The following is a 15,257-nucleotide window of genomic DNA, read 5'->3' as shown; positions in this document are numbered from 1 at the left end:
CTCTGAAAAGCCAGCAAAAGGTGGATGGGCTCTTGAAGGATACACGAAGACCTTCAAGAGTACTGGAAACATTCCATATCTTAAACTGAGTAGGACCCACATCTGTGTGTTGGTGTTACTTTTATTTATTTATTTATTTATTTTAACATCTTTATTGGAGTATAATTGCTTTACAATGGTGTGTTAGTTTCTGCTTTATAACAAAGTGAATCAGTTATACATATATGTTCCCATATCTCTTCCCTCTTGCGTCTCCCTCCCTCCCACCCTCTCTATCCCACCCCTCCAGGTGGTCACAAAGCACCGAGCTGATCTTCCTGTGCTATGCGGCTGCTTCCCACTAGCTATCTATTTTACGTTTGGTAGTGTATATATGTCCATGCCACTCTCTCACTTTGTCCCAGCTTACCCTTCCCCCTCCCTGCGTCCTCAAGTCCTTTCTCTAGTAGGTCCACACACGTGTTTTATGTTTGTTCTGGGAGAGTTAATGTTTAGTAAAACTTTTAAATGATTCCTTAAGAATTTTAAACAATTAATCTTATCCATTTAAAAATTTGACTTGCTTGAGAAGTTTTATTTAACTTGAGTACATCTTTATTTGGAATTTTTCCAAATTTGATTTTTTAAATCATATGAGACGTTATAAAGGAAGGGGATTTTGGTCAAGAATACTAGAACAAAGAAACATTTCTGTGTAAGGTGGCTGAGTCTGTGCCTTTTGATTTATAATTCATTCCTGTCTTTGATTAATCCCAGTTTTTAGTAGTGAGTTGTTTCTTCGTTAGGTAAATGAAGAGGAGGAAAACCAAGACACTGAAAACATTTTTAAAGGGTACCGCCCTGGTAAACTCAAACTCAGTTTTGAAGAAATAGAAAGACAAAGGAGAGAAGATGAAAAAAGGAAAGCAGAAGAAGAAGCCAGAAGAAGAATAGAGGAAGAAAAGAAGGCATTTGCTGAAGCAAGGAGAAGCATGGTAAGATAGAATGTGACTGGAGGAGGCCACTGGGATTCAGTATGTTATGAGAAATCATTCAACTTTGGGGAATACCCTATTATTTCTGAACTTATATGCCAGAAGTAGGGATGGCATGTAAGTTATTAAAGTCTCCTATGGCATAACACTGTCAGTTAAAGGTGTTTGCTTCATTATAGTGTTGAGAAGTTTCTGATTAAATTGCTATGCCTAGCATAGAGAAGTGTATGTTATCTTCCTTCTCTGGGAAGGCATGTTTTCCAGAACTAAGTATCTAAGCGAGGAGGGAGCGGGGTTCCTACCCCCACCTTTCCTTCCCTCCTCTCCATTCTCTTCTCCTTCCCTCCCTCACTCCTTCCTTCCTTTCCTCCTTTCTTTCCAGTATCCATCCCATCTGGGATATATTAAATGATCAAAGCCATTTAATCACAATTAGTTAACTCTCCAAAATGCTTACCATCACTCTGGATATTGCTACTAAACTTAACTCTGTTACAAAGTTATACTTCTTATACCATTTTTTAAATATTTATTTATTTATTTTGGCTGCGTTGGGTCTTCGTTGCTGTGCACAAGTTTTCTCTAGTTGCGGAGATCAGGGGCTACTCTACACGGGCTTCTCACTGCGGTGGCTTTTCTTGTTGTGGAGCACGGGCTCTAGGCGCATGGGCTTCAGTAGTGCTCGCTCGCGGGCTCTAGAGCACAGGCTCAGTAGTTGTGGCGCATGGGCTTAGTTGCTCTGGGGCATGTGGGATCTTCCCGGACCAGGGGTCAAACCCGTGTCCCCTGCATTGGCAGGCGGATTCTTAACCACAGAATCCAGGGAAGCCCCTATACCATTTTAATGTTTGTTAAATGTACAGTTACCTGACAAACTTTTTTTTAAGTAAGTTGACACGTGAACGCTGCATCCCCTTCCTGAAACATTTTAATCGGCTTCAATGATATCATGACCTGGTTTTCTTCCTGTGTCTGGGTGAGCTTCAGACAGATATATCCAAGTGTTTATTTGGCTTCATCACCCACCCAGATGCTCAAATCAGAAACCTGTGGGCCTTAAGCACTTCCACCTCTCATTCATGCCTCACATCCAGTCATTCATTGTCTCATTTCCTATATCACTCTAAAAATTGATCAGTTTTCCCCCATTTCCCACTACCACTACTATAATGCAGGTCACTGTTATCCCTTGCCTGAGGCCAACTCCTAATTAATTTGCTTTCTTGCCTATAATCCATTCTTTCCTATAAAGCCAGAAGTGGTCTTTCTTAAAAAATAAATAAATAAATAAATAAATAAATTTGATTATGTTACTATTTTGCTTAAAAATTTTCCACGTCCCTTAAAACAAAAATCCAAACACTAAAATTTTTAAATAAATTTCTTTATAATCTTGCCCTAGTATTTTCTCCAGTTTCATTTCTTGATTCTTCCTTTTTTTTTTAAATAAATATATTTATTTATTTTTGGCTGCATTGGGTCTTTGTTGCTGCATGCAGGCTTTTTCTAGTTGCAGCGAGTGGGGGCTACTCTTTGTTGCAGTGAGCGGGCTTCTCATTGCGGTGGCTTCTCTTGTTGCAGAGCACGGGCTCTAGGCACACGGGCTTCAGTAGTTGTGGCTCGCAGGCTCTAGAGCGCAGGCTCAGTAGTTGTGGCGCACAGGCTTAGTTGCTCCATGGCATGTGGGATCTTCCCGGACCAGGGCTTGAACCCATGTCCCCTGCATTGGCAGGCAGATTCTTAACCACTGTGCCACCAGGGAAGTCCCTCTTGAGTCTTCCTTAATCTGCCATGTTTCTTCCAGACATACTAAATTTCTTTCCATTTCTTCAAAACGCTATGCTCTCATCTCTGGAACTTCATAAATGCTATATGAAACGTGTCTCTCTCTCTTTTCCCTGTGCTGAGGTATCTCCTATTCATATATTCCATTTCCTCTGGAAGCCTTTCCTGCTAATACAAGTTCCAGAAAGGTGTTCCTTTCATGTGTTCTTAGAGCATTTAGTGCTCCCCTAGCATAGCATTAGCGCTGTATTGTGGCTTATGGCCATCTTCCTCACTCAGTGAGGCTGAGACCACATCAAGTACATGACACGGGACTTCACTGAAGCCCGCGCACTCTAGGGCCCGCGTGCAGCAACTACTGAGCCCATGTGCTGCAACTAAGGAAGCCCACGTGCCTAGAGCCCATGCTCCGCAACAAGAGGAGCCACTGCAATGAGTAGCCCGCTCACTGCAACGAAGAGTAGCCCCTGCTCACCACAACTAGAGGATGCCCACGCACAGCAACGAAGACCCAATGCAGCCAAAAAAAAAGAAAAAGATGGTGCTTGGACTTAGGAAAAAAAAAGCACATGGCACAATGCATTCTAGTGTAACTTCCTGTAAATGCTTGTGGAATAAGTGATTTATTTTATTATTATTTTTTATTGAAGTAGAGTTGATTTACAATGCTGTGCCAATCTCTGCTCTACAGCATAGTGACTCAGTTATACACATTTATACATTCTTCTTTTTAATATTCCTTTCCATTATGGCTTATCACAGGATATTGAATATAGTTCCCTGTGCTATACAGTAGGACCTTGTTGTTTATCCATCCTATATATAATAGTTCACATCTGCTAATTCCACACTCCCAGTCCTTCCCTCCCCCACCCACCTCCCCCTTGGCAACCACAAGTCTGTTCTCTATGTCTGTGAGTCTGTTTCTGTTTTGTAGATAGGTTCATTTGAGCCATATCTTAGATTCCACAAATATGGTATTTGTCTTTCTCTTTCTGACTTCACTTAGTATGATAATCTGTAGTTACATCCATGTTGCTGCAAATGGCATTATTTTGTTCTTTTTTATGGCTAAGTTGGAATAAGTGATATTAATACTATCTTATTAGGTAATCCTTGATTCACAAATGGTTTCTACACAGAAACCCTACAAACATTCTGAGAGCACTTAATTTCTGGAGAATCAGCTGGTTCAGAAGTGGTAGATAAGAAGTAGCTGTGAAGATCAGGAAATCTAGTCCTGGGAGCAGATTTTTAGGCCAAATCTGCCATTTTATCATGACTCACTAGTGGAAAAAGTGCAGGGAAGGAAAATGGCATTAAACCAAAACTCTGGCTTCCTAAAGACATTTCTATATCAGGAAAGGAAAGAGAAACTTTTTCCTTCATTTATGTTGTTTTCTTATCTAGGGCCAAGTATTGTCATTTCATATTATTGCTCAGTTAACTCATATATTAATAAAAATTTTTTTGGCAATCTGTGGATTTTGAGACCATATAAACATTATTTCTGAGTTGAACTGGTTCTGTGGTAAAAGCCTGTCATATATAAAAATTGGAACAAATAATAATTACCCTTTACCTCTCTTATTCCTATTTCTAGTTCAGCCACAGGGACACAGTTCAAGTGAGAGGTTTATGTATATACTTTCAGGGGTTAGAATTAGGTCACTGCTTTTCATGGCAAAATGTATTCCAAGTCAATGATTTAAAAGCAGAGTTTCTATTTGCAATTTAGAGATTGCCTATATACAGGGAATGATATTGTAATAATAAAACTGCTATTTGGGAGCTTACCATAGTGTCAGACACACTGCAAAGTGTTTCCAAACTTTATGTAATTCTCATGACAACTCTATGAAAGTTGTCACAGATAAGGAAACTCAGATTTAGAGAGGCTATGTAACTTGCCCAAGGCCATAACTAAATGGCAGACATGTAATTCATGAAATTACAAAAAGGTAGTCTAAATAGTTATTTATAGTTTTATTAGAAAGACTTTTAAGGTTTGGAATTTCACCTTTTCCACATAGTATTTGTGTTGACTTTGGACAAGTTACTTTTTAGTGCCTCAGTTTCCTCATCTATAAAATGGGGATATTAATAACACTTACTTCACAGGGTTACAGAAAAATAAGTCAATACACGTAAAGTGCTTAGAATTGTACCTGGCAGCTATAAGTATTAACTATTATTATTTATTTTTAATTAGCCTGACAGTAAATAAATCAGTAAAATCACAGCATTAACTGATTTTTGCCTGATTATGAAGGGGTCATGATATCTAATTCATTCAGGTAAAAACCATGATTTAACTGAAATGCTCTATTTTAATTACCAGAATGGAGGTTAATTTTAATCCAATTAAAACGTTTTCCCAATATTAGAACATCTTTTTAATTTTTTTAATTAAAAAAATTTGTTGTTAGAATATCTTAATGTCTAATTCAAATTACTCATAGTATAAAGTCAAAGTATTTATTTGTGTTCACTGGAATGGAGACTTTATGGTCACCATTTTCTCTGTTACTACAAAATACTTTAGTCTTACAGTTTCTAATAATTCCTTCTTGTTTATTGTTTTATACTTTTAAAGAGAATTTTTGGGTTTTAGTTCAATGTGAAACCTTTCTATTCAAGAAATATTCCCTTTGTAGTATGTATAATTCTGGCAAGAGTGATAAAAGAATTATTTTAAATAGGTAGTAGATGATGACTCCCCAGAGATGTATAAAACAACCTCTCAAGAATCTCTTACACCTGGAAAACTAGAAATTAATTTTGAAGAATTATTAAAACAAAAAATGGAAGAAGAAAGACGACGAACAGAGGAGGAACGGAAGCATAAGCTAGAGATGGAAAAACAGGAATTTGAACAACTGAGACAAGAAATGGGAGAGGTAAGACTTTAAGAAGTGTCCATTTTTATTCCACAAATATTTAGTAATCTCAGTATTTCACATGCATTACCTTACAATAACTTTCTAAGTATTATTATTTTTACATAAAGGACACTCTTATGAGGCACTTGGTACAAGTTTCAGCATAGTTGAGTGTACCTTTCCAGCCTGCTATAACTCTATTCCTTCTTGCTAGTTTGAAAAATATATAAGATTCCAAGTGACTGAGATATTACTGTAGTATGTAAGTAAATATTTCTTCCTATATACCTCACAATTGTGTGAGATTACACCATGATTGAGAACTGTCACTCTAGCATACTTAATATACCCAGTTATACTTATTTTCCTTGAAACAGAATTAAACTGGTAATCAAAATAAGAAAAAACTATAAGAGTACCATGGATGCTAGTAGGAACATCAGTTTGGCAACTCTTTGAATAATTTTACAGGCATACTGCATTTTATTGTGCTTCACTTTATTGCACTTTGCAGGTACTGCACTTTTTACAAATTGAAGGTCTGTGGCAACCCTGCATGGAGCAAGTCTGTTGCCACCATTTTTCCAACTGCATTTGCTCACTTTGTGTCTCTGTATCACATTTTGGTAATGCTCTCAATATTTCAAACTTTTTCATTATTATTATATTTGTTATGGTGATCTGTGATCAGTGATCTTCATTGTTACTATTGTAGCTGTTTGGGGGCACCACAAACTGCTCCCATATAAGATGGTAAACTTAATCGATAAGTGTGTATGTTCTGACTGCTTCACTGACCGGCTGTTTGCCCATCTCTTTCCCTCTCTTTGGGCCTACCTGTTCCCTTACAAAATAGTATTGAAATTAGGCCAATTAATGGTCTCTGAGTGTTTAAGTGAAGGTAAGAGTCGCACATCTCTCACTTTACACTTGGCCAAGAAGCGATTTGTCTCACTTTAAATAAAGCTAGCAAGATTAAGCTTAGTGAGGAAGGAACGTCGAAAGCTGAGATAGATAGGCCAAAATCTAGGCCTCTTGGGCCAAACCATTAGCCAAGATGTGAATGCAAAGGAAAAGTTCTTGAAGGAAATTAAAAGTGCTACTCCAGTGAACACACAAATGATAAGAAAGTGGAACAGCCTTACTGTCGATGTGGAAAAAGTTTTAGTGGTCTGGATAGAAGGTCACATAAGTCACAACATTCCCTTAAGCCAAAGCCTACTCCAGAGCAAGGCCCTAACTCTCTTCAATTCTATGAAGACTGAGAGATGAGGAAGCTGCAGAAGAAAAGTCTGAAGCTACCAGAGGTTGCTTCTTGAAGTTTAAGGAAAGAAGCCATCTCTGTAACAAAAAAGTGCAAGATGAAACAGCAAGTGCTGTTGTAGAGGCTGCAGAAGTTATTCAGAAGATCTAAGATAATCAAAATGAAGGTGGCTACACTAAACAATAGATTTTCAATGTAGACAAACAGGCTTGTATTGGAAGAAGATGCCATCTAGGACTTTTTTAGCTAGAGAGGAGAAGTCAATGTTTGGCTTCAAAGCTTCAAAAGACAGGCTGACTCTCTCGTTATAGGATAAAACATAGCTGGTGACTTTAAGTTGAAGCCAATGCTTATTTACCATTCTGAAAATCCTAGGGTCCTTGAGAATTCTGCTAAATCTACTTTGCCAGTGCTCTATAAATGGAACAGAGAACCTAGATATAGCAATCTATTCACAACCTGGTTTACTGAATATTTAAAGCCCACTGTTAAGACCTACTGCTCAGAAAAAATGATTCCTTTAAAATATTACTGCTCATTAGTAGTGCACCTCAAAGAAACTTCAGGTGCACTGAAGGCAGGAAACACAAGAGAAGGAAAAGATATACAATAACAAACCCCAAACAATTAAGAAAATGGTAATAGGAACATACATATCGATAATTACCTTAAATGTAAATGGATTAAATGTGCCAACTAAAAGACTCAGACTGGCTAAATGGATACAAAAACAAGACCCGTATATATGCTGTCAACAAGAGACCCACTTCAGACCTAAGGACACATACAGACTGAAAGTTAGGGGATGGAAAAAGATATTCCATGCAAATGTAAATCAAAAGGAAGCTGGAGTAGCAATTCTCATATCAGACAAAATAAACTTTAAAATAAAGACTATCACAAGAGACAGTGAAGGACACTACATAATGATCAAGGGATCAATCCAAGAAGAAGATATAACAATTGTAAATATTTATGCACCCAACATAGGAGCACCTCACTACATAAGGCAAAGGCTAACAGCCATAAAAGGGGAAATCGACAGTAACACAATCATAGTAGGGGACTTTAACACCCCACTTTCACCAATGGACAGATCATCCAAAAAGAAAATAAATAAGAAAACACAAGCTTTAAATGATACATTAAACAAGATGGACTTAATTGATATTTATTGGACATTCCATCCAAAAACAACAGAATACACTTTCTTCTCAAGTGCTCATGGAACATTCTCCAGGATAGGTCATATCTTGGGTCACAAATCAAGCCTTAAGAAAACTGAAATCGTATAAAGTATCTTTTCTGACTACACGCTATGAGACTAGATATCAATTAGAGGAAAAACTCTGTAAAAAATACAAACACATGAAGGCTAAACAATACAGTACTTAATAACCAAGAGATCACTGAAAAAATCAAAGAGGATATCAAAGCATACCTAGAAACAAATGACAATGAAAGCCAACGACCCAAAACCTATGGGATGCAGCAAAAGCAGTTCTAAGAGGGAAGTTTATAGCAATACAATCCTACCTTAAGAAACAAGAAACATCTCAAATAAACAACCTAACCTTACACCTAATGCAATTAGAGAAAGAAGAAAAAAACCCCGAAGTTAGCAGAAGGAAAGAAATCATGAAGATCAGATCAGAAATAAATGAAGGAAACAATAGCAAAGATCAATAAAACTAAAAGCTGGTTCTTTGAGAAGATAAACAAAATTAATAAACCATTAGCCAGATTCATCAAGAAAAAAAAGAAGACTCAAATCAATAGAATCAGAAATGAAAAATGAGGGCTTCCGTGGTGGCGCAGTGGTTTAGAGTCCATCTGCCGATGCAGGGGACGTGGGTTCGTGCCCCGGTCTGGGAGGATTCCGCGTGCCATGGAGCAGCTGGGCCCATGATCCATGGCCACTGAGCCTGCGCATCCGGAGCCTGTGCTCTGCAGCGGGAAGGGCCACAGTGGTGAGAGGCCTGCGTACGGAAAAAAAAAAAAAAAGAGATGTAACAAAGGACACTGCAGAAATACAAAGGATCATGAGAGATTACTATAAGCAACTATATGCTAATAAAATGGACAACTTGGAATAAATGGACAAATTCTTAGAAGCACAACCTTCCGAGACTGAACCAGGAAGAAATAGAAAATATGAACAGACCAATCACAAGCACTGAAATTGAGACTGTGATTAAAAGTCTTCAAACAAACAAAAGCCCAGGACCAAATGGCTTCACAGGCGAATTCTATCAAGCATTTAGAGAAGAGCCAACACCTATCCTTCTCAAACTCTTCCAAAATATAGCAGAGGGAGGAACACTCCCAAACTCTACAAGGCCACTATCACCCTGATACCAAAACCAGACAAAGATGTCACAAAGAAAGAAAACTACAAGCCAATATCACTGATGAACATAGAGGCAAAACTCCTCAACAAAATACTAGCAAACAGAATCCAACAGCACATTGAAAGGATCATACACCATTGATCAAGTGGGGTTTATCCTAGGAATGCAAGGATTCTTCAATATACGCAAATCAATCAATGTATACACCATACCAACAAACTGAAGAATGAAAACCATATGATCATCTCAATAGATGTAGAAAAAGCTTTTGACAAAATCAAACACCAATTAATGATAAAAACCCTCTAGAAAGTAGGCATAGAGGGAACTTATCTCAACATAATAAAGGCCACATATGACAAACCCACAGCCAACATGGTTCTCAATGGTGAAAAACTGAAACCATTTCCACTAAGATCAGGAACAAGACAAGGTTACCCACTCTCACCACTGTTATTCAACATAGTTTTGGAAGTTTTACTCACAGCAATCAGAGAAGAAAAATAAATAAAATGAATCCAAATCGGAAAAGAAGAAGTAAACCTGTTTGCAGATGACACGATGCTAAACATAGAGAATCCTAGAGCTGCTACCAGAAAACTACTAGAGCTAATCAATGAATTTGGTAAAGTAGCAGGATACAAAATTAATGCACAGAAATCTCTGGCATTCCTATACACTAATGATGAAAAATCTGAAAGAGAAATTAAGGAAACACTCCCATTTACCATTGCAAAAAGAATAAAATACCTAGGAATAAACCCACCCAAGGAGACAAAAGACCTGTATGCAGAAAACTATAAGACACTGATGAAAGAAATTAAAGATGATACAAACAGATGGAGAGATATACCATGTTTTCGGATTGGAAGAATCAACATTGTGAAAATGACTATACTACCCAAAGCAATCTACAGATTCAATGCAGTCCCTATGAAACTACCACTGGCATTTTTCACAGAACTAGAACAAAAAATTTCACAATTTGTATTTTAACACAAGAGACCCCGAATAGACAAAGCAATCTTGAGAAAGAAAAACGGAGCTGGAGGAATCAGGCTCCCTGACATCAGACTATACTACAAAGCTACTGTAATTGAGACAGTATGGTACTGGCACAAAAACAGGAATATAGATCAATGGAACAGGATAGAAAGCCCAGAGATAAACCCACGCACATATGGTCACCTTATTTGTGATAAAGGAGTCAAGAATACACAATGGAGAAAAGACAGCCTCTTCAATAAGTGGTGCTGGGAAAACTGGACAGCTACATGTAAAAGAATGAAATTAGAACACTCTAACACCATACACAAAAATAAACTCAAAATGGATTAAAGACCTAAATGTAAGGCCAGATACTATAAAACTCTTAGAGGAGAACATAGGAAGAACACTCTATGACATAAATCACAGCAAGATCCTTTTTGACCCACCTCCTAGAGAAATGGAAATAAAAACAAAAATAAACAAATGGGACCTAATGAAACTTAAAATCTTTTGCACAGCAAAGGAAACCATAAACAAGACCAAAAGACAACCCTCAGAATGGGAGAAAATATTTGCAAACGAAGCAGCTGACAAAGGATTAATCTCCAAAATTTACAAGCAGCTCATCCAGCTCAATATCAAAAAAACAATCAACCCAATCCAAAAATGGGCAGAAGAGGTAAATAGACATTTCTCCAAAGAGGATATACAGATTGCCAACAAACACATGAAAGAATGCTCAACATCAGTAATCATTAGAGAAATGCAAATCAAAACTACAATGAGGTATCATCTCACACTGGTTAGAATGGCCATCATCAAAAAATCTAGAAACAATAAATGCTGGAGAGGGTGTGGAGAAAAGGGAACCCTCTTGCACTGTTGGTGGGAATGTAAATTGTTACAGCCACTATGGAAACAGTATGGAGGTTCCTTAAAAAACTACAACTAGAACTAACATACGACCCAGCAATCCCACTACTGGGCATATACCCCAAGAAAACCATAATTCAAAAAGAGTCATGTACCATAATGTTCATTGCAGCTCTATTTACAATAGCCAGGACATGGAAGCAACCTAAGTGTCCATCAACTGATGAATGGATAAAGATGTGGCACATATATACAATGGAATATTACTCAGCCATAAAAAGAAACAAAATTGAGTTATTTGTAGTGAGGTGGATGGACCTACAGTCTGTCATACAGAGTGAAGTAAGTCAGAAAGAGAAAAACAAATACCATCTGTTAACACATATATATGGAATCTAAAAAAAAAATGGTTATGAAGAACTTACGGGCAGGACAGGAATAAAGACGCTGACGTAGAGAATGGACTTGAGGACACGCGGAGGGGGAAGGGTAAGCTGGGACGAAGTGAGAGAGTGGCATGGACTTATATATACTGCCTAATGTAAAGTAGATAGCTAGTGGGAAGGAACCGCATAGCACAGGGAGATCAGCTCGGTGCTTTGTGACCACCTAGAGGGGTCGGATAGGGATGGTGGGAGGGAGACGCAGGAGGGAGGAGACATGGGGATGTATGTATATATATAGCTAATTCACTTTGTTATAAAGCAGAAACTAACTCACCATTGTGAAGCAGTTATACTCCAATAAAGATGTTAACAAAAAAATTAGTGCACCTGATCACCCAAGAGCTCTGATGGAGATTTGTGACGATATTAATGTTGTTTTCATGCCTGCTAGCACAGAATCCATTCTGCAGCCCATGGATCAAGAAGTAATTTCTACTTTCAAGTCTTATTATTGAAGACATACGTTTTGTAAGGCTATAGCTGCCATAGATCGTGATTCCTCTGATGGATATGGACAAAATCAATTAAAAACCTTCTGGAAAGGATTCAACATTCCAGGTACCATTAGAATATTTGTGATTCATGGGAAGAGGTCAAAATATCAAATTCACAGGAGTTTAGCAAAAGTTGATTTCAACCCTCATAGATGACTTTGAGGAGTTCAAGCCTTCAGTGGAGGAAGTAAATGCAGATGTGGAAATAGCAAGAGAAGTAGAATTAGAAGTGGAGTCTGAAGATGTGAATGAATTGCTGCAATCTCATGATAAAACTAATGAATAAGGAGTTGCTTCTTATGGATGAAAAAAGAAAGTGATTTTAACACTTCACAGCAAGGCCCTAACTCTCTTCAGTTCTATGAAGGCTGGGAGATGAGGAAGCTACTCCTGGTGAAGGTGCTGTGAAGATTGTTAAAATGACAGCAAAGGATTTAGAATATTACATAAACTTAGTTGATAAAGCACCAGCAGAGTTTTAGAAGACTGACTCCAATTTTGGAAGAAATTCTACAGCGGGTACAATGCTATCAAAGAGCATTGCAAGCTACAGAGACGTCGTTCACAAAAGAAAGAGTCAATTGATGCAGCAAACTTCATTGTTGTCTTATTTTAAGAAACTGCCCCAGCCGCCCCAGCCTCAGCAATTAACACCCTGATCAGTCAGCAGCCATCAACACTGAGGAAAGACTGTCCAACAGCAAAAAGATTACAACTCACTGAAGGCTCAGGTGATGGTTAGCAATTTTTAGCAATATTTTAAAGTTAAGGTATGTACATTATTTTTTTAGACATAATGTTATTGCACACTTAATAGACTACAGTATAGTGTAAACATAACTTTTATATGCACTGGGAAACCAAAAAATTCATGTGACTCACTCTATTAAGATATTCGCTTTATTACAGTGGTCTGGAATTGAATTCCCAATATCTCCAAGTTATGCCTGTATTTTATTAAATTATTCTAAGATAGAATTTTGATACTATTAAATACCTTAGTATGGTTTCACCAGCATTGAAATGAATTTTAAAAATACATATATAGGGACTTCCCTGGTGGTGTAGTGGTTAAGAATCAGCCTGCCAATGCAGGGGACCACGGGTTCGAGCCCTGGTCCGGGAAGATCCCACATGCTGCGGAGCAACTAAGCCTGTGCGCCACAACTACTGAGCCTGCGCCTTAGAGCCCGCGAGCCACAACTACTGAAGCCTGTGTGCCGCAACTACTGAAGCCCGCGCGTCTAGATCTTGTGCTCCACAACAAGAGAAGCCACCGCAATGAGAAGCCCGCGCACCGCAACGAAGAGCAGCCCCCGCTCGCCGCAACTAGAGAAAGCCCTCACACAGCAACAAAGACCCAACACAGCCAAAATAAATAAATAATTTTAAAAATACATATATACACATACATACCTATAGACTGTACAGGGCCAGTTTCATGAACATGCAACTTGTGCCCTCACAGGACCCCATGCTCAGAAGGGACACAGGATTTAGTGCTCTGAGGTTGCCTTTGAAATTTTAAATAAGTTTATCTTTGAACTTGTGCGTGTTGTCATTGAAAGTTGGTTGGACAGTGGAACCTGCACTAGAGTCTCGGAGCCTTGGCTCATCCACTCCATGTGACGTCTCCGTGCTTCCTCATGGTGGGCTCTCAGCAGCCCTCTTCCTACCTCCTGATGTCCTAGGTCCCTGTCTAACCTTCGCCTTCCTAACCCTGAACACTGCTTCCTTCCATCTGGATGGCCAACCAGTTGCATAGGCAGAAGTGGGGAGGGTGAGGGAGGAGGCCAGCATTCCACCGTCACCCTTGGCCTCCGGCTGGGCAGGGGGCCCTAGCAGCTACACGAACAACAGTGTTGGGGATGAATGCACAACCCCATTACTTGGGGTGAGGCGAGCAGTGGCTTTCCCAGCCTAAGTAGGATTGGCAGTGATATGGCATGTTTGGTAGGTGACTTGGTGGGGGCCCCTTGCCAACTCCTGATCTAGGAACCGAGTGGGTTCCTTCACAGAGGTCGCAATCTCTTAGAAGTTGCCTCTTTGTCATGGGTTGGAGCAATGGGACTGTGGGGATATTTACTTCCTTGCCCAGGTCAACCAAGAGACTATAAATGCTGCATAAATATATAGTTAATAAGAAAATATAATGAATATGCTGTAGGAAAATACTTCAAGGTGTACCCTCAGAATTTTAAAAAAATGTAATAGCATTTATTTTATAAAGGAAGCTGAAAATGAATTGTCTGTCTAGAAAAACAAAGTAAATTAGAATATATTTTAGTAATACTATGGGGAAGTAATCTAATTCATATATGGCAGGGTGTAATTGTCTGACATTCTGGTGCTACTAAGTGACTTACTCCACTATGTCTGGGAGTTTTCAAACAAGTAAAATGCCAGTTCCAAGATTACATAGATCATAACTGATTAGTTCAACCATTAATTTTGATCAGAGTGATGTGGGAACCATTGTGATATGATGTGATGTCATAACTTTGTTAATTTCTGGTATTTTAGGAGTTGCCCATTTTCACCCACATAGACCAAAAAGTGGAGGTAGTATAAAGGAATAAACTTTCTTTTTTCCCTTTGTTGAACCAAGAAATTAAGCCTCATGTCAACATCATCCACTGTGACTCTTCCCGCACCCCACCCTGCCCAGTCCCACCTTTTTTTTTTCTCTCTGCCTAGAACTCTAGGTCTTCCCCAGGAGAAGTGTACCAGGAATAACTGCAATATTCTACCAGTCCATTAGGGTTTACGAAGTATACAAAGTATACTTCAAAGTGTACGAAGTATACAAAGAAAAGGGAAAGACAAGGTAAAAGACAAGGGAAAGGAACCTGAATAAGGTATTCAAGATAAAATGGTATAAAGAATTCGAACCCAATTTTTGTTGACTCATCTTTCTTGGCAGAATATAAAATTGAGAATACAAGTGATATGTAGCAAAATGTAGGGATTTTACCAGACTGTAGAAATGCTTAATTCAGTTGAATTATTAAGAGTAATATTTAACTTTGACTATCATCAAATGAAAGGCAGGAGGAATTTTAGAGATACTGTGGCTCTATATAGAGATGAAAAAATCATGTCCAGTGGACTAAGTGACCAGGCAAAAGGCCACACAGTATCAGAGTCAGAACTATTGACTCCTAGCCCAGTAGTTTTTGAATTTTCTTTACCTTCCCC

At 38.5% G+C, this 15,257-nt stretch overlaps 2 protein-coding genes across 20 annotated transcripts in view; one reads left to right on the top strand and one right to left on the bottom strand.

Annotated features, from left to right (window-relative positions):
• Positions 1-15,257, top strand: part of NEXN (nexilin F-actin binding protein) — a 62,916-nt gene that overhangs the window by 35,316 nt on the left and 12,343 nt on the right. For all 7 annotated transcript variants that reach the window (XM_019919280.3, XM_019919281.3, XM_073788120.1 and 4 more), the window contains 2 exons: positions 786-974; positions 5,462-5,659. In XM_019919280.3, the coding sequence (XP_019774839.1) occupies positions 786-974; positions 5,462-5,659 (387 nt within the window). The remainder of the gene's footprint in view (positions 1-785; positions 975-5,461; positions 5,660-15,257) is intronic.
• FUBP1 (far upstream element binding protein 1) overlaps positions 5,667-15,257 on the bottom strand; it is a 51,311-nt gene continuing 41,720 nt past the window's right edge. For all 13 annotated transcript variants that reach the window (XM_073788047.1, XM_073788051.1, XM_073788055.1 and 10 more), the window contains one exon: positions 5,667-8,884. In XM_073788047.1, coding sequence (XP_073644148.1) covers positions 8,728-8,884 — 157 coding nt within the window. In that variant the 3' untranslated portion in view covers positions 5,667-8,727. The remainder of the gene's footprint in view (positions 8,885-15,257) is intronic.

Source organism: Tursiops truncatus, chromosome 1, assembly GCF_011762595.2.
Source record: "Tursiops truncatus isolate mTurTru1 chromosome 1, mTurTru1.mat.Y, whole genome shotgun sequence".
NCBI lineage: Eukaryota > Metazoa > Chordata > Mammalia > Artiodactyla > Delphinidae > Tursiops > Tursiops truncatus.
Note: the sequence above shows the minus strand (reverse complement) of the source record. Positions and strands in the feature narration are given on the sequence as shown.